Source organism: Pithys albifrons, chromosome 9 (assembly GCF_047495875.1).
Source record: "Pithys albifrons albifrons isolate INPA30051 chromosome 9, PitAlb_v1, whole genome shotgun sequence".
Lineage (NCBI taxonomy): Eukaryota > Metazoa > Chordata > Aves > Passeriformes > Thamnophilidae > Pithys > Pithys albifrons.
In genome coordinates, this window is record NC_092466.1 from 33,520,691 (window position 1) to 33,539,958 (window position 19,268).

The 19,268-nt window shown below is 45.9% G+C and overlaps 1 protein-coding gene across 2 annotated transcripts; it reads left to right on the forward strand.

Annotated features, from left to right (window-relative positions):
- Positions 1-18,461, forward strand: STOX1 (storkhead box 1). Of its 2 annotated transcripts, XM_071563944.1 has the most exons (5): positions 1-261; positions 2,528-2,565; positions 12,601-12,753; positions 15,066-17,388; positions 18,250-18,461. In XM_071563944.1, the coding sequence occupies exons 2-5, from the start codon at positions 2,535-2,537 to the stop codon at positions 18,287-18,289; spliced, it is 2,547 nt and encodes an 848-aa protein (XP_071420045.1). In that variant the 5' UTR covers positions 1-261; positions 2,528-2,534; the 3' UTR covers positions 18,290-18,461. The 2 variants fall into 2 exon arrangements, with proteins under 2 accessions (XP_071420045.1, XP_071420047.1); XM_071563946.1 differs by lacking the exon at positions 2,528-2,565.
- Positions 18,462-19,268: the final 807 nt, after the last annotated feature.

Genomic DNA, 19,268 nt, shown 5'->3' on the forward strand with positions numbered 1-19,268 from the left:
AGGTGGTGTGCCGCTTGGTTTGGGGATTTTGTGGCGGGGCACGTTCCCTGAGGAAGTGGCTGCACAAAATGCGTCCGGAGCCCGACTCTGCAATGAACCGGGAGGTGCATTCACACCCAGAGGAAGACTAAACTGCTCTCATTCTTCATGGATGTTTTAAGCAAAGATGATGCATAGGAAAAAACTCGGGCTGGATGTTCTGGATTGACTCAGCACAAGGGTTGCTCTGAGGAACAGCTCCAGACCTGCGCTGCGGAGAAGGTAAAGGTGGGGTGGGCTCTGTCAGCACCTGCGTTCAGTCTTAGTTCCTCTCTCACAAAAAATAAAACCCATTCCTGCGAAATGCTTTGCTAAATCTTTTCTGTAGGTGAAAATGATGGGAGATCATCATCTGGAAAAGCAGAAATGAGGCTCAGACACTTTCTAGTTGCTCCCTTATTAGAAATTTAGAGGATAAGAATTTTGCAGATGACATACTGGAGCATTGACTTGTTTCCCGCAGCACTTAAATTGAATTTATCAAGGTCCATGGGATACACAGAGAACATGCAATCAGATCTGGCAGGTCTGTTACAGATCTGTGACAACAATGGCAAACAACTGAGAGAAGTTTTTGGAGTAATTTTAACTAGTTCGTAATGGTGACTATTTAGGCATCATTTTCATTTGCTACCTGCAGTTAGTTCATGTTCAATTAATTGTTCTAGTGACCCCTGCAGTCTAATGAGGCTTGGTCTATACATAAAGAACAGCTGCTGGGTTATCGAGTGCTCTTAATACAAGTTTGCTCTTAAAGTCCTCTGATATGTGACTGCAGAATACACCCATCAGCACGACCAGCAGAGCAGATGAAATTCCTGCTCCTCGTATTGATTGCTACCTCACAACTCTCCAGTTTTCCCTCAGGGCACTGGCTTTGGTCAGTAAATCCCTTTTGCTATTTGCAGTTGCTGCAGGAGGAATAGACTTCGGTATGTTGGGGTCATTAATCCTTGAATTTTACCCTTGGTCCTGTGGGGCTCGTGTCAGTCAGATCGTCCTGTGGAGCATCCCGGGAGGTTGCTCTTTTCTGACCGACTTTGAGCAGTTTTAAATTCTTTCTTGAAGAAAAAAAAAAAAAAAACAAAACAAAAAAACCCAAACAACCCCCCCCCAAAAAACTTTTGGAAAACTTGAGGAATTCTTACTGATCTGTTTCAAAACTTTTAATAGGAAAATTTCTGTGTTGTCCTTGGCCAGCTCAACCTCTTCATGCTGCTCCTAACCCTGGCTTAGCTTAAATGACATAATTTCTTTTTTTTTCCTCTCTCTCTCTCTTTCTGGTATTTACCCTTCTTTCCCAATAATTTTGTATAAAATATTGCAAAATGTTGCAAAGCCATTTTGTGACTAGAAAGTTGTTTCAGTCCCATTTCTGGGCACTGTGATAACTTTACCAAACCGGCAACATCTGCTCCAGCTGGAGCTCATCTTCCCTGATCAGAGTAACCTGCTGACCTCTTAACTCAACCCAGGAGAGGTATTTTAAGGAAAAACACTGTTACTTACTGGTCTCCTCTAAAAAGGAGCAACATCTCTAAGTACTTTGGGAATGGTTCTCTCTTATGTCACTTTTATGTCACTGATACAAAGTGACATGTTATTGCTGCTCCCCTGGGGATGATTTAGAGAACTTGATTCCTTTGTTTTTTCTCCCTCCTTGCTTCGCAGTAACCTCTTTTCTGATGCACAGTATGGCTGGCTGAATACAAATGTAAATTACTTTGGGAGATTAATTAGATTATTTCCTCTATCATCCTGCCCCTTCCTGCAGTAACACCCGGAGTTAGAGCTCTCTCCGTTCTCCCTGTGAATTTCACTTTTTCAGACAATCGATGTTTTCATGATTTTACTTCCATTTCTGGAAGTTTAACTGAAACAATTTTCAATTTGCATGTCTTTATTTAGATAATGTTCTATTTAAAACGGATGTATTCTGTGCCTTCTCTTCCAAAAGTTTTCTGAATGGCCGTGTTCTGTTCTGGATGACTTTTCTCCCATTTCTTTTTTGCTTTAGGAAGGCAAGTGGCAAGTTAGACAACTAAAATGCAAAGGGACAATGTTTTCTTGGGGTTTGTTTTTTTAAAAGGAATTGACAATATTTAAAAATGAACCTACTGATATTACATTTGCTGTCTTTAGCTTACACAGGAAGAGATTTGACTGCATTTTTAATCTACCTCTTCTCATGTTGCTGTTTACAATAATGAGAACTCCTCACTGCTGTATCTTAAGGAACTTTCCTGGCTGTGACTCGTTATCAGAAGACATTGTGGTCCCACAGGTCGTTGTGTTACTCTTTATTCCACCAGTTCAAATGAGATTGTCCTAGAGAAACACCTTGGGACATCAGACATCCTGATTTACAGAATAGATTGCCCCTTCATTGATACTGGTCACCAGAAGTTGAATCAGATAAAGGGAAGATTCAGTCCCAGTATTTACTCCCAGATAAAATCCAAACCGTCTTTTTCTTACCTCCTGATAGGAATCTCATGGAGGGGAGCACGGTACACGCAGGACTAGGTAGGAGCTTTTTTGTTCTCCCTGGGAGATGGAGGGGAAGGAGGGAAAATCACTGCAATTAAAATCTCCCTCAGAGGGTGAAGCAGGGGCTGATTTAAAAAACCTTTCCTGCTGTTCTGACACTGAGCAGCCTATTGGGATGCTAATCTCCCTCTGCGGGACCATCTCCTGTGCTTAGCTGAGCTGCTCGCTCAATTGTTCACCAAACGAGAGGCAAACTGGTGCCTCCCCCCTTTCCTGTCCAGCTTGGGGGTGAGCGCAGGGCGGGTGCGGGACGGGAGCGGGGAACCCTCAGCTGAGATCGGGTACAACTGCAAATACTCAGTTAGTTTGAGGGCACTGACCTGTAGAGCCTTTGAAGAGCGAAACTGGGGTGACAGTCCGGGGAAATGAAGCTCAGTAGCTGTCTGTTTGTTGTTCTTGTCCATCATCAACCCGTTCCTGTGATCCTAGCCTGCTTCTCTCTCAGCAGCATTTTCCATGTGCCCGAACGGCCTGACTCCCTTTTTGTGGCTCCTATCGAGTACAAGAGAAAATACAAAAATGAAACATTTTTGCTTAGCTTTTAGGGCCGAATTTGCTGCCGGTCCAGCATCTCTCTCACAGGACTACAAATTATTCTCAAGGAAAGCTAAGAAAGCCCTGCCCTTTCCAGTTAGGTGGTGGCTGCAGGCTAGAAATTTATCTACTTGGAAAATACTCTATTGAAGAGTGATGCTGACCAGACAGTGCACTTTCCTGTGAAGTGTCAAGTTTTATCCGGTTTTGCTGGACGTATTGACCGACCTGGAATGAGATCAGACAAGGAATTGTTTTGTGCATTTGGTAATCTGATAGGGCTGGCTTCTCAATTCTCTTTTCCTTGTGGGAGTCTTACACATAACTTAGGGAGAAGTGCTCAGAGAAGCTGATAAAGAATGGGCAGAGAGTCCCTGAAGTGCCTTGATCAGTTCAGGAAAGATCTTGAGGGGCTGGAGCGGGGCCAGAGAAGAGTAACGAGGCTGGAGAAGGGACTGGAGCACAAGTGCTGTGGGGAGAGGCTGAGGGAGCTGGGGGTGTTTAGCCTGGAGAAGAGGAGGCTCAGAGGTGACCTCAGCACTGTCTGGAACTGCCTGAAGGGAAGTTCTGGCCAGGTGGGGGTTGGTCTCTTCTCCCAGGCACTCATCAATAGGACAAGGGGGCACGATGGGCTCAAGCTCTGCCAGGGGAAAGTGAAGTTGAAGAGCAGAAAAAAGTTCTTTCCAGAGAGAGTGCTCAGGCATTGGAATGGGCTGCCCAAAGAGGGGGTGGATTCTCCATCCCTGGAGGTTTTTAAACTGTGATTGGCCGTGGCACTGAGTGCCATGATCTGGTAAAGGGACTGGAGTTGGACCAAGGGTTGGACTTGATGATCTCAGAGGTCTTTTCCAACCTAATCCATTCTATGATTCTATTTTTGGGGAGCTTTAATGCTGACTTGATATTCACACAGAATCCCCGTGATAGGAGAGGGGTGGAATTGAATCTCTTGAGAAGGTTCAGCAACAGTTTGAGAAGCAAGGAGCAAAACTGCCATTGTAGTTATGGGCTGTAATTCCCTTTCAAAACGGGGCATCTTAAGGGAGCAATATTTGTTCCTATGTGAGAACTCCAGGTGTAACTTATTTATTGAACTCTGCAGGCACCGCTGAGGTGGCTCCACACGCTGAGCTGCTCTGCATGTGCCAGATTTCAGGAACAGCTCTGCAGGGCCACCTGTGCCAGCTACACCTGGAGTTCACCTGGAACTGTGCTACTTAGTAGCAATTCTCAATGCAGTTTAAAATGAGAAACAAATTCCTTTTCTGAAGGGACCTGACAATCTTTTAGGACTGATTTGTTTTCATTTGAGTGGTTTAAATTTTTTCACAGCCTGAGATTAGGTCAGTTGGTTAAAACTTGGTTGTAATAATGCCAAGGCCATGGGTTCAATCCCCTGTGTGAGCCATTGACTGAAGTGTTGAACTCGATGATCCTTGTGGGTCCCTTCCAACTCAGAATAGTCTGTGATTCTGTGATTAATGTCAGGATCAACATGGTCCTGTTGCGTGTCCAGTGAAGGCACAGATGGAACGATGGCCTTGTGAGGAGCTGGTTTCTGTTGGGCCTACAAAAGCTCAGGACTCTGGAGGGGGTGTTGTTTGTCAGGAGCTGTAGTTACATACAGAACACACAGCCTTAATGAGGACTGGGATGTGCTTCCTGGGATTCCTTTCTTTTGGAGTCCCTTTCTTCCAAAGTCTTTCATCCTGCCCCACAAGCAGGGGTGCAGGCTTGCAAGTCAAAGGAGCACAGTTGTGTCATTCAGTGGGGTCGTGCTTCACACTGGGCTGGTGGGGATTGTTTAGAATTCTGTGCCTTTTTTTTTTATCAGCCCTGAAAATAGTGGATGACCTAAAATGGTGCTTTATTTTGCACTGCTGTGCATGGGCTGCTGAACATGAAGAACAGTTCATGTTTTTAACTGTTTCATTGTCAAACATTACTTTAAAAGTTATTTCAGTAAGGTCCCTGATTTGGAACTTGCATATTCTGTTGTGATTGGGGTTTCCTGGTTATCACAGTTTCAGTGGTGACTCTGCTGATGTATTTACAGGAGGAAAAGGGAAAGCTCTTTGAAAGACCTTTATATCTATCTCGCTATTATTGCTTATTTATTTAATTCTATCTGTGTAATGACTATGTAGAACTTACATGATTTCATAATGTTTAGTGCCTGATTTTAGCTGGCTTTCAGCCCTTACCAGTGACTTCAGGTGAGATAATACATTTAATGCATTTCCATATAAAATTCTTACAAAGTTATTGATCCTCTATTATAAAAGTCCTTTCTCAGTAGAATAGTTATTGCACTACCCCTAAATGCTCTGCTCAAACTGCTGATTGAACTCACAGCAGGAAAGTACACGGGACTGTGACATTCTTGAAAATCCTGATGCATTTACTAGATCTGCTCAGACTGAATTCCCTCACAGGTGTAGTCTCTAAAAACATTTGTGCATTCAGGGTTTTTTCACTACCCTAGCCAGTATTCTGTTTAACAATTACCCCTGAACAGAAGTGTATTATTTTTTTGTAGTGAGCTCCATTCAGTTTAATTTACTCTGAATTTTTCTAAAAATAATCTCCAACCAGATTAGTTTTGGAGAACTTGATGTGTATCATGTATTTCTCAGTGCTAACAATTTACAGCAGCAAAAGCTTTTGATATTGCCTTTTGAGAAAAGGGATCAAGAAGATATACTGAGTCATGCTATACCCTCAGTCTTTTCAGTCCTTGCACCTTGAATCCTGAAAGGCAGATCTGAACTGCCTTCGTGCTCTTTAGGATGAGGGTAACTTAAACAGAGCTAATTTTTTCTCTCAGTCAGAAAAGACAACAGTTTGTGTTAATGAAATAAGTTGCATTAATTAGTGGTGCTTCTGCAGTGGCCTTTGTTACGGTTTCAGAATCAGAGACTTCGTTTCAAGGCCAGTTTGAGCTTTTTCTACAGCCCGTCTTGCTTTAGGATATGTTTACTCCACTGCGGTGGACAGCACCAGCTCCAACAATGAGCCTGTGCACCTGGAGTTCAGCCACGGGAAAAAAAGTTATGATACAGTAGCTGTTTACTGGAGAGTTGAAGAGAAAACCAGTAGTTTTCCCATCTGGATGGTGTGTGCCTGGCCTCATTAACAGCAGGAGGTAAGTGTAACCATTTTAGACTTGCTGTAACCCCAGGAAACTTCACAGCTCATGGAGGTCAAAAGTGCCCCTGCATTGGGTTACAGCAAACAGGGTGGCCGAGGAGGGCAGGGAGAGTGGCCGTGGGAGGGTCAGGTACCCACACCCACCCAAACCACATGAGTGCAGCACTTCTGCATTCCTGGGGCCCCATCCCACCTCCTACTCCGAGCAGGGGCAGCTGTGGGGTCATGGCAGGTTGTTCTGGGCTTTGTTCAGCCACGGCATGGAACCTCCCCAGGGCTGGAGACTGCACACCCTCCCTGGGCAACCTGCTCCATGCCAAGTGCTGCCCTGGAGTCATAGAATTGATTGGGTTGGAAAAGACCTCTGAGATCATCAAGTCCAACCCTTGGTCCAACTCCAGTCCCTTTACCAGATTATGGCACTCAGTGCCACGGCCAATCTCAGTTGAAAAACCTCCAGGGATGGGGAATCCACCCCCTCTCTGGGCAGCCCATTCCAATGCCTGAACACTCTCTCTGCAAAGAATTTTTTCTGATCTCCCACTTCAATTTCCCCTGGCAGAGCTGGAGCCCATCGTGCCCCCTTGTCCTATTGCTGAGTGCCTGGGAGAAGAGACCAACCCCCACCTGGCCAGAACTTCCCTTCAGGCAGTTCCAGACAGTGCTGAGGTCACCTCTGAGCCTCCTCTTCTCCAGGCTAAACACCCCCAGCTCCCTCAGCCTCTCCCCACAGCACTTGTGCTCCAGTCCCTTCTCCAGCCTCCTTGCTCCTCTCTGGACCTGCTCCAGCCCCTCAATCTCTTTCCTCAACTGAGGGGCCCAGAACTGAACACAACACTCAAGGTGTGGCCTCCCCAAGGCAGAGTCCAGGGGAAGGGTCACTGCCCTGGGCCTGCTGGCCACACTAGTTTGGATCCAGGCCAGGATCCCATTGGCCTTCTTGGCCACCTGGGCACACTGTTGGCTCCTGTTGAGCTTCCTGTCCCTCAGTCCCCCCAGGTCCCTCTGCCTGGCTGCTCTCCAGCCACTCTGTGCCCAGCCTGGAGCACTGCAGGGGGTTGTTGTGGCCAAAGGGCAGGACCTGCACTTGGCCTTGTTGAACTTCATCCCGTTGGAATCAGCCCATCTCCCATGTGTCCTCTGACCCATGATTTGCTGGAAACCCTCTGCAGGGAGCCCAGTTCTCCTCTGAACAGCTCTGTGGGTGCAATTCCTCTGAAAGGCCAGTGCCAGAGTCCCCTTGGCTGGGGTGGATGTGAGCTGAAGGCAGGGGGTGTGCAAAGTGAATTTTGGTCCATTTTGGGGAGGGGAAACATGGCCATAGGTATGTACATCTTATTCCCAAAACTGCAGCTTTACTTTCTGTGGCTGCCTCTTGTGTGACAGCACAGTTCCAGGCAGAGGAGGCAGCCCTGGGAATACTGAGCAGTTGGAGCTGACCTTTAGCTGTACAGGCATAGGAATGCACACCTTCATCCTGATGGTTTTGTAGGAAGTCTGTCACTGTGTAGGTAAGTACCCAACCAATCCCCAATTCTGCTTGGAACAAAGGTTTGGACATTACAGAGCTATTTGGATGTCTGAGAGTTATTGCAGAAGAGAGGACACAGCTGGGGCAAGGAAAAGGCAGAGTTATGTTAGTGGGGAGATGCCAGGGTTGTGAAGGGGATTTTTTGGACCAGGCCAAGTGGGAAAAATGTCAAATTCCTGTAGCAGTGCATGGCAGCACCCAAGGACAGTGCACAGAATCACAGACTATTCTGAGTTGGAAGGGACCCACAAGGATCATCGAGTCCAACTCTTAAGTCAATGGCCCACACAGGGGATTGAACCCATGACCTTGGCATTATTACAGCCAAGTTTTAGTTAGAGGAGTCTGTGACTTGTTTATTCCTGTTCTGTTGTTTGGGTCTGTGGTGGTCATTGATAGTCTGCCTGTTATGGCCAAGCCTGACACTGAATGCTGAAGTGACTAAAGAAGACCCTCCTTGCTATCAGCTGTGCTGCTTATGTTCAGGCCACATGTGAATTGATTGAAAAGCTATCAGCATGCTAAAGTATATCAAAAATAATTACCAGGCTGTTGCTCACAGTTCAATTTCATTGCTGGTGAAAGAAATGACGGCTGAGGGGGCCATCAGGCCTAAGATTAGAGTAGGGATTTAATGGCTCTTGGTTGGGAACCTCAGAAAGCACTTACAGGTCCTATTTTGAAAAGTTCCTGACGTTGCAGTTGGGACTGGACTTTGGGATGTTTTGGGAAGGCAGAAAAAGTGGAGGTTTTTCGTTTGTTTGGGTTATTTTCTGTCAGCTTGCATGGCATCATCCTCTGTAAGTTTGAAGGAATAAAAAGTTAGTAAGGACACCATAGAAAGTTGGGAACTGTAAGAACCAGGAACTGAGAGCAAACAGAGGGCATTGTTTGTCTAATTGTCCTGATTTAGGAGTGTCTGTTTTTGCAGGAATCAGTAGGGACAGAAATCTGACATTTTGATGTATTTGTAGCTTCTCCTTTGATGTCAGCTGAGGAAGTGTCAGTGACCTGAACTGACACTTAATTGTTTTGTTTCTCTTTGGATTATTTTGTACAACTATCAACAGCAGATATTGTTTGCCTGTTCCTGAGAGCTTTTGTCGGATTCAGTAACAGATTAAACATGTTACAAGACATGACAGTTCCAATGCAGTTGAACTATTTACTCTTTGCTTCAATAAAAGATGTTTCTGAAAACAGGATCGAGTACACAGCACTTGTGCCAAAATAGTTTCTGTTACATACTTATAATTGGAAATGTTTGAATCTTAACTGTCTTTATAATTTAAATAGAATTTTTACTCTTGAATAAGGACACATTGTATAGCCTTCATTAACGTTAGAAAAGGATTTTGCTACAGTTTCCAACTTTCTATGATGTTCTTATTAATTAATTTCCACATGCTGTGTCTTCTCTGGTTTTTTCTTCATTTGTGTTTGTGGTTTTCTTTTCTCCTGGAATGGATTTACTCCTAGCCCTTTATTTTTCTGTAAATAGTTTACCTGAACTTTCAAGAAGTAAATTGAGTGCTGTTGTAATAAATGCCTCTTTGTTCACTTCTCCTCTCTGTTCACTTCCCCAGAACTGGCCTGGTTTTCATCCAGGTAAAACTTGTATGTTTTTTTTTTTAAAGGCAGAAAATGCAAAAATTCTGCACTTGTTAAAACAACTCAGTGAAAAATGGTAACGCTCACATTACAGAGATGGAACAAAAGATCCCTTTGTGCTAGTCAGGAATACCCAGAGGCTTTTCTGTGCCTGAGTTTTGTTACCTGATGCTCACATTACAGCTGACTGCCCACACTGTGAGTGCTGAGTGCTCCAAAAGGGCACTGGGGGGGTTTGGGTGTCCAGGTAATGAGCAGGGTTTGAATAGGCAGGTAGAGGGATAACAACACCCGAGTGTGCTGAGCTGCCTGTACTGGCCTTGGCTCATGGATCCTGCAGGAGCTGGAAGGGAACTGCGCTGGATTTAAACCATCAGGAGCTCCCTGACTGCTGACAGGTACCTCACACACAGGTGTAAAGGCCCTCTTTAAACTATGGAGGAAGCAGGAAGATGCTTGTCAGCAGGTGATTTATATAGCACAGGGCAGAGGGTTCTGCAGGGGTGTTTTCATCTGGAAATGGACAGATCCTGAGGCGCTCAGATGGTTAGAACTTGGCTGTAATAATGCCAAGGTCATGGGTTCAATCCCCTGTGTGGGCCATTAACTTAAGAGTTGGACTGGATGATCCTTGTGTGTCCCTTCCAACTCAGAACAGTCTGTGTGTGATTCTGTGTGACAGCTTTACTGAGCCTGGAATTTGGGTGACTGTGCAACAGGCCTGTCAGACACAGCTTGCACAAATCCCTCAGACTGCTCCATGTGCACACCTAAGGGATGCAGCTTTTATGTGTTTCCAACACACTTGGGAGAACATCTGAGGTGCAACAACAGTTATTGAGCTATGGAAAGTAAATCACCAGTTTTTAATAAGAACTTGATAGACAACTGTAGGATGTGGCCTGGGCCTTTTCTCATGTTGCTTATCAATGTTGCCATAATCTAATTCCTGCTTTCACTATTTTAGATTTGATTTCAAAGTCAGGAGGGAATGATACCTGATATTCATGTTGTTAGCAAGTGTGCACTACTGGTCTGTATCAATCATTTTAGACCTGTGTGATTTTAGATTTGTTTTTTCTTCCTTCAGTATCAACGTGGCCTTTGCTTAATAATTCTTTAAAAATATTATTCTGAAAATGCCTTCCCTGAAGGAAGGCATTGGTGAGGTTGTGAGACAGATACAGACAGTGACAGCAAAAGAATAATAATAATACTGAATACATTTTGATTACACTTGGTATTTACTCCTTACCAGTCTGGTGCTCTGCAGGAACACAGGGTGAAACTGCAGCAGCACAGAGTGCCTACAGCAGAGACTTCAGACAGCAAACCAGTCCCAGGAGTCACTCCTGAATGCTGTTGGCCTTTCCTCACACAAAAAGAAAGCTTGCAATGGTTTCTGCACCTGCAAGGAGTTTCCTGGCAACATCACTGAGGAAACTGTATCCCAGGATTTTTGTTCTGAGTGCTTTTTGTTGAATAAGGCAGCAGTTGTGAAACAAGGGTCAAGAGCAGTTTAGGCTCTTCAAAGCACTGTTGTGTATTTCATTTACTCAGAGAAATGTTTGTGTTGTCGTTTTCTGCCTAAAGGATAAATATCAGATTACAAAGTCATTCAATAGACAACTGGAGTTTGGTTAAATGTGAACATGACAATGTAAATGTTACTTCTTACTTGTGGGAAAATTCCTGTCAGCACTGAACTCTGATGTTTGCCCTGTGAGCAGGAGCCCCTGCCACCCTGTGCCTGCTCTGGCAGCCAAGAACACCCCGGGGGCCAGAGAAGAGCAAGAAGGCTGGGGAAGGGACTGGAGCACAAGTGCTGTGGGGAGAGGCTGAGGGAGCTGGGGGTGTTTAGCCTGGAGAAGAGGAGGCTCAGAGGTGACCTCAGCACTGTCTAGAACTCCCTGAAGGGAAGTTCTAGCCAGGTGGGGGTTGGTCTCTTCTCCCAGGCACTCAGCAATAGGACAAGGGGGCACAATGGGCTCAAGCTCTGCCAGGGGAAATTGAAGTTGGAGAGCAGAAAAAAATCTTTGCAGAGAGAGTGCTCAGGCATTGGAATGGGCTGCCCAGAGAGGGGATGGATTCCCCATCCCTGGAGGTTTTTAAAGTGAGATTGGCCGTGGCACTGAGTGCCATGATCTGGTAAAGGGATTGGAGTTGGACCAAGGGTTGGACTTGATGATCTTGGAGGTCTTTTCCAACCTAATCAATTCTATGATTCTATGACTCTGTGCAGCACCTGGCATGGGAGCAGCCCATTGCTCTCACCAGCAAAAAGGAAGAAAGCTTTAGGTTTTTCATCTGAGAAGGCGTGTGCAGTCACTGCCTCGCTGTGTGCACAGACCCCAGGTGAGCCCCTGCTTCGTGCTTTGCCACCAACAGCTTTCAGGGCAAATACTTATTTCAGCTCCATCATTCCCTGGTGCCCTGTCAGAAGTACTTGCTGGGCTTGTCCTTGCTGGCCCTGCCCTCCTGTGAAGGGGAGAGGGCAGAGCTGGTCTGTCTTGAGGTGCAGGACTCTGGGCTGGGGTTGCACAGTTCCCAGGGAAGCTGAGGCCCTGCAGGCTCCTGCTTTCATCAGGCACAACAGGGACGATGTTTCTGCCTCTTACCAGGACAGACTGTGATGTAGCCTAAAAAAATGTACACAGTTGTAATAAGTTTTTGCTCTCTGCCCAGTCTACTAAGTAATCTCTAGTTCTAGAGCTCAGTTCAAAAGTGGAATTTTACCTTTTCCATTCAATTTTATGTGCTAGACAGGGGACAAAGGCCTTTTTTCCTCTTCTGTTCTGACTTGGTGACAGGATTTGGTAGTTAGATTATTGGATGTTGACCTTTTTTCATTATCTACTTGGAGAAATACAGGTGCTGCATGGTTTAACATGTAAGCAGTCATCTACAAAAGTCAGCAGTCGTGAGAAATAATTCTCTCTCAGCTCTCTGTTGGTTAATGTAAAGAAGGTTTTGGCTGGAATGGGCTTGTGTTTCCTTCCTTACAATGACTCTTGAAAAGTGCTCCCACCACTTCTCTTCTCTGAGAAATATTGCCTAATTTGCCAAAGGAAATTAGCTGAGAATAAGATGTTCTGAGAGAACACAAGAAATTTCTAGTCAAAACTGTCACAGCTCATAAAAAAAATGAAACACTATTCCATTCAAACCATTTCCTTCTGTTCCAGGTGATGTGACCCCTGTCCCCATGAACCCTCTCTCACAGCCATGCTCCATTCCTCTGGCAGAAGGGATATGCTGTACCATATCAGACATGAATGCAGATCATGTGATGGTCACCCAGGAAACTTTAATGGAGCAGTTAGTGAAAAATTATCCAGGTAATGTGTTTGTTTCTCCCTCCTGTTAAAAGTAGCTGTGTCATCAAGCTTGAGTTTCTGATACTGAACAAGCGATCACTGAATGTTTACAAGCAAAGCTGGCAAGATGAAGGAATATAAATGGACAAGCAACCCCCCCCAGGGGTCTGTATTGGGTCCAGTCCTGTTTAACATTCTTACTGATGCTTTAGATGAGGGGTTTGAGTCCATCATCAGCAAATTTGCTGATGATACCAGGTTGGGAGGGAGTGTCGACCTGCTGGAAGGCAGGAGGGCCCTGCAGAGGGATCTGGATAGACCTGAGAGATGGGCTGATTCCAATGGGATGAAGTTCAACAAGGCCAAGTGCAGGTCCTGCCCTTTGGCCACCCCAACTCCCTGCAGCACTACAGGCTGGGCACAGAGTGGCTGGAGAGCAGCCAGGCAGAGGGACCTGGGGGGACTGAGGGACAGGAAGCTCAACAGGAGCCACCAGTGTGCCCAGGTGGCCAAGAAGGCCAATGGGATCCTGGCCTGGACCAAAACTAGCGTGGCCAGCAGGCCCAGGGCAGTGACCCTTCCCCTGGACTCTGCACTGGGGAGGCCACACCTTGAGTGTTGTGTTCAGTTCTGGGCCCCTCAGCTCAGGAAAGAGATTGAGGGGCTGGAGCGGGGCCAGAGAAGAGCAAGGAGGCTGGAGAAGGGACTGGAGCACAAGTGCTGTGGGGAGAGGCTGAGGGAGCTGGGGGTGTTTAGCCTGGAGAAGAGGAGGCTCAGAGGTGACCTCAGCACTGTCTGAAACTGCCTGAAGGGAAGTTCTGGCCAGGTGGGGGTTGGTCTCTTCTCTCAGGCGACCAACAGTAGGACAAGGGGGTACGGGCTTAAGCTCTGCCAGGGGAAGTTTAGGTTGGATATCAGGAAGAAGTTTTTTACAGAAAGAGTGCTCAGGCATTGGAATGGGCTGCCCAGAGAGGGGGTGGATTCCCCATCCCTGGAGGTTTTTCAACTGAGCTTGGCCGTGGCACTGAGTGCCATGATCTGGTAAAGGGACTGGAGTTGGACCAAGGGTTGGACTCGATGATCTCGGAGGTCTTTTCCAACCCAGTCCATTCTGGATTCTGTGATTCCTTGGGAATAAGAGGGAACTGAGTGCAGTAACATGCTGAGAGTATGCCCTTTCTAGAGGGTGGGAAAACATAGGAATGGAATTTAGGTGCCACATAGGAAACAGCATAAAATGGACTGTGTGTGAGTTCCCAGAGACTCCAAGTCCTACTTTAGGGGACAGGAATGGTGCTGACTTTGACTGCAAAGGGACTGGGCAGTTGTCCAGATCTGGTATTCACCATCAAAAATATAACCAGTGTTGAATTTGGGTTTGTTGGTCAAATTTCAGCTCCTTCCTTCCCAAAAGCAAATTATTTACACTAAAAGTTCTTTGGTCCCTTTCTTCTGATGATGTAGCAGCCACTTCTCTTAAACACTGCCTTTTCTTTACATCTGAAAAATGCTCAGTTTCCCTTAGGGCTGCAATACTGAGGTGTTATTGCACGTGAGACTTTGTACAGGCAAAGTGTGGGCCTCTCAGGAGGCTGCTCTGGTTGATACTGAGCTGCTTCTTTTGAGTCCTCTGAACCTCCCAGCTCTGAGAATGTACAGGCTGGTCTGGCATCTTCACCAGTGGGAAAAATGTCAGTGGAACCCACAAACCACCCCAGAACCCTGCCAGGAACATGCTGTAGTCCAGATGTGCACTGAGACAAGCACAAGGCAGCACGTTTAGGTCAGCCAGGAGCAACACTCTCAAAGTTTGTAGGGACTGAAGGCATTTCTTACTATATTTTCACCTTGCTGCAAGTTTTGATTCCTGTGGGCAGGAGCTGTGACAAGACTAAGAACTCTGAGACTGTGACACCTGATGGAAAACCAGCAGCTGACACAAATCTCAGTGAGGTAATAAATTGACATCTGATCAAGTTACACCAGGAGCTTCAAGAGAGAAGGATAACAATCACTGTTAAATACCATGCCAGGAGGGAAATGCTTTGATCAAGACATTCTTTGCTTTGTACCTGGCACAAGGTCTCTCTCAGGAATATCATATCCTGACAGACACAAGGAGAACACCTTTGCTTGTTTGAGGAGAGCATACTGAGCTCCCTCACAGCAGAGCTGCAGTGACAGCCAGAAACACACCTGGACTTTTCCTAAAGCCTTTGGGTATTTCACATTCAGTTCCTTCCAGGTTTGTTGTATGTAAATTATTTTTTGGCCAGCATCTGTTTTATTTGAAAGCTTATTTCTGATTCGAAATATCTGTCTTTTCATTGTAGGCATTGCAGTTCCCTCCCACAGTATCTTATATAATATCCTTGGCACTCTAATTAAGGAAAGGAAGATCTATCACACGGGAGAAGGATATTTCATTGTCACCCCCAGCACATACTTTACCACAAATGATGCCACAGAAGACAACAGAAGGGTCCTGTTGGAGGGCAGTTGTTGCTGTTCATCACCCTCCATCACTTACCTGGTAAACATTAAGCACTGTGCACGCTTAGTGAAAGAAAACATTCCTGCAGTATCCTGTTACAGATCCTGCCATTGTTTCCCCGACCAAAACATGTTCCGTGAACAAAGACATTTGCAGCCAGTGAACCATGAACAGAAGGGAGAGGGAAGGAAAGGCTGCAGTGAACTGAAGCCTTCAATTCAAACTCAAGGGATCTGCACATTTGCTGAAAATCATTCCTGGGACACCATCAAATCCCTGACATCTGTGAAAGCAAAACTGAAAAGCAAAAGGTTTGGCCTTGGCCTTTTCTGGAGAAGTGTTTCTAAAAAAGAAAAACACAAGAAGGAGTACTCCACTTTTTCAGCCCAGTTTCCTCCCAAGGAATGGCCAGTCAGAGATGAAGATGATTTAGACAATATTCCACGTGATATTGAACATGAAATCATCAGGTGCATTAATCCTACTCTTACTGTGGGTAATTTGGTTAAACACACGATGTTAATGCAGAAACTCGAGGAGCAGAAAAAACGTATCAGTAAAGAGAAAAAATACATCAGTAATGGTACCTCGGCTGAAGTGCCAACAGTCAGGCAAAACCACCTTTCAAAGGATTGTATTCAAAAGGCACCAAGTCAAACAGCAAAACACACCAGGAAAACCAAACCAAGGAAAGAGAAGCAGCTCGGCAGGAGCAGCAGGAAATCTCACACACAGGAACTGATGTCCCAAAATGTGACAGTGGAAGAGAACTTTTCACCATCTGCCAGGAACCAAGAGCTCCCTGCTGTGGCAGTGGAATCCTCCGGGTTCTATAAGAGGCAGATCACGAATCCTTTCCAGGGCCTGCCCTGGAGACGCAGCTTTTATGCCCGGGGGTACCAAGGGGTTATCGACAGTCACCTGAGGAGCCGGGCAAGGAAAAAAGGGAGGGAATTACAAAGGCCACAGTCCTCGGCATCCTGGAAACCCTCTGGCCATGAAACTGAACAGCTGGCTGATAGAGCTAAGCTAAACCACCTCCCCCGTGCTCACAGGGCCTGCCTCCAGCTAAAGAAAGACAGTTCAAGTGAGAGCTGTGTCTATCTGCAAGGCAGTAATTTGGAAATAGATAATAAAAGTAAATACTTTCTAGAGAGTAATATTTCTGAAGAAAGTATCTATAGAAGAACAGTTAAAAAAAATCCTGGGGATAATAAGAAATGCCCATGCCCCTACACTGAAGCTGGTGGTGTGTGCAAAGAAGATGCAGAACTTTCATTCTGTCTGAAGGATGGGCATTGCAAAGCTGACACTGTGTGTGAGTTATTAGATCAAACAGCAAATGAATTTCAAAATGTCCATCTCTCAAATGATGCAGCCAGTGCTAACCTGGTCCAAAACACTAGTGTGAAATACAGACAAAAGACTGATAAAAAGAGTGCACTTACATTTAACTATGAGTATGCCAGCCATCACGGGGCAAGGAGGCTGGAAAGGGAAGGATTTACTGACAACTGCCATCTCCTGAACCAGGCAGGATGTGATGGTGACAGCTGTAACCCCCTGTGTCAGGGTGACACTGCTGAAGGCTGTGAGCCTTGTCACCCTCTGCCTCCTGGCCGTGGCTGTTCAGACACCAGAGAATGGAGTGTGTCCCCAAGGTCCTGCAGGGTTAGTAACTGTCCCACCCAGCACACACACGCTGGGAACAAGGGTGGCTCTGCAGAGCACGGATGTGAGGGAAGTGGTAGCTCTGCAGAACCAACAGGTGGCTTAACAGAGCATCCAAAGCCAGAGCTCACAGCAGAAAGCTGGTTGTGCAGTCAGGTCCTTCTGAAAGGTCACAGAAGGGCTGAAGGAACCGGCCCCAGTACATGTGGGAAGGCCCCGGGGGTGGCAGGGCCCTGCCTGGCTGCCCAGGCTGATGCAGACACCGACACTTTGCAGAGCCGAGGAGGAGGAGCAGGAGGAGAAGGAGGAGGAGGAGGAGGAGGAGGAGGGGTTTGCTGTGCTTTGGGCTCCCACAGCAAAGACATGAGAAAGCCCCTGGCAATAACAGGTGTGGTTTTTAAAAATCCATGTTCTGTGATCTCAGGAGAGAAACACTCAGAAGGGACAGAAAACCACAGCATTACAGGAGACAGTGGAATTGACTCCCCAAGGTAAGAAAACACAAATCACTGAGGTTATCTTCAAACTGACCATCAGCTTTAGGCAGAAACATGGCTGTAAATCATAACCTCCTTCCCCAACAGCAAAATTCTTATTATCTTTTAAAACTTCAATAGTACTACCCAGAAATACTCAAACTGTATAGTTATACTAAGTCTTTTTGCATGAACATTCTCCTTAAATCAGTGAAACAAATGCCACCATTTATATTTAGCATGAGGCAAGAAAACAGTATGAGCTCTGGGGCCAAGTGCAGAAACATTAAGAAACACAGTTTTTGATAAACCCAAGTGTTAAACACAGTGCTGGATAAACTCCTGTTACCAGGCAGGTTCAGCTCACATAGATGTTCCCATATGACATTACAGATACTGCCTCAGGTTCTGCAGCTGTAGATGAAGAATAAAAAGTGCTGTATAGAGTCACCCAGTCCTCCAAATTTAAAGTAGAAAACATCATCTGACTTGGTCACAATTGACAGAAAAATGTGTGCATTGCCTGAGCTGGAAGCTTCTGCTTCTTTCCACAGTGCACATTTTGCCTGTAACTATGCTTGAAAAATCCCTTAATGGAAAATAAGAATCCATTATATGAAGAAACAACCCACATAGTACAGTTTCTAAGGAAATCCTGATGATTTTTACATCTCCTCTTAAGCAGCTTTTGGCTGTGCACCCTTTCAAGCACAATTCCTGTGTATTACTGGGACATGAGCACTTGAAATCTTTAACAAAACTTATTTCAGAGGGTAATTTTGACTGTTTGTACCAATGCCATCTGTGGCACTAGAAGGTAAACCAACTCAGCTTCTGGAATGTGGAGTCTAACCTCTAATAATTCTAATATTTCAGATGGACTGAAAAGAAGATGAAGCTTCCTGCCAAATTCTAAAAGCATAAACAATGATGCAAAGAGGAGGACAAGTGGAAGGACAACCACAACAAAATTCCTTTGGCTAACTCTGGTCATGACTATTTGATTCTTTTTTAATGAGCTTTGTAAACTTTCCCTTTGTAACAAGGTGACCCTGCTGTAAATGCAGTCAGTCCCTTCAGTGAGGCTGTCTGTAAATCAAAGCTTTTAGTTAAGCCTTTTGACTACCGTTTTTGGACAGCTCGTGTTTTAGTCGTTTGTGCTCATCTTTAATTAACCCTCATGTGCCAGTGATAATAAAAATGAGAACTGACATTCTTCATTCAGACCACACACTGACCTGGAAAGGGTTTGTGTTGCTGTAGTGGGAACTGCCCATGGAATCCTAGAATGGATTGGGTTGGAAAAGACCTCTGAGATCATCAAGTCCAACCCTTGGTCCAACTCCAGTCCCTTTACCAGATCATGGCACTCAGTGCCACGGCCAATCTCAGTTGAAAAACCTCCAGGGATGGGGAATCCACCCCCTCTCTGGGCAGCCCATTCCAATGCCTGATTACTCTCTCTGGAAAGAATTGTTTTCTGCTCTCCAACTTCAATTTCCCCTGGCAGAGCTTGAGCCCGGGCCCCCTTGGACAGGGCTGTTTGACACGGTGATTCTGGAAAGGGTTTCACACTTGTGGCACAGCAATGAGGGCACGGTTCATCCTCCCTGCCAGAACACACAGCACACGAGCCAGACACGCACCTGGGCACTACAAACATTCCTGGACTCCGCAGTTTCTCTCCCTGCATCCCGCAGAGCCCTCAGCTCTGCTGCTCAGTCTGCTCGGTGTGTTTGTACCTGGCAAGCGGCATTTGGTCTTTGCCAACGAGAATGTGCAGGGCAGGTCCGTGGCGTTGCTTTGGGAGAAGCCCCGCTCTGCTCCCGCCCGCCTCTTTCCTTGGGGAATGGACGTCCTGGCAGCCGGCAGGATCACCTCACAGCCTGCACTTC

Bases quoted from the DNA above. Each gene is read 5' to 3' on its own strand.
- STOX1 (XM_071563944.1), top strand. From the start codon at position 2,535: ATGGAGGGGAGCACGGTACACGCAGGACTAG. The intron at 2,566-12,600 runs GTAGGAGCTTTT...CTTCTGTTCCAG, and splicing joins CACGGTACACGCAGGACTAG to GTGATGTGACCCCTGTCCCC. The intron at 12,754-15,065 runs GTAATGTGTTTG...TTTTCATTGTAG, and splicing joins GTTAGTGAAAAATTATCCAG to GCATTGCAGTTCCCTCCCAC.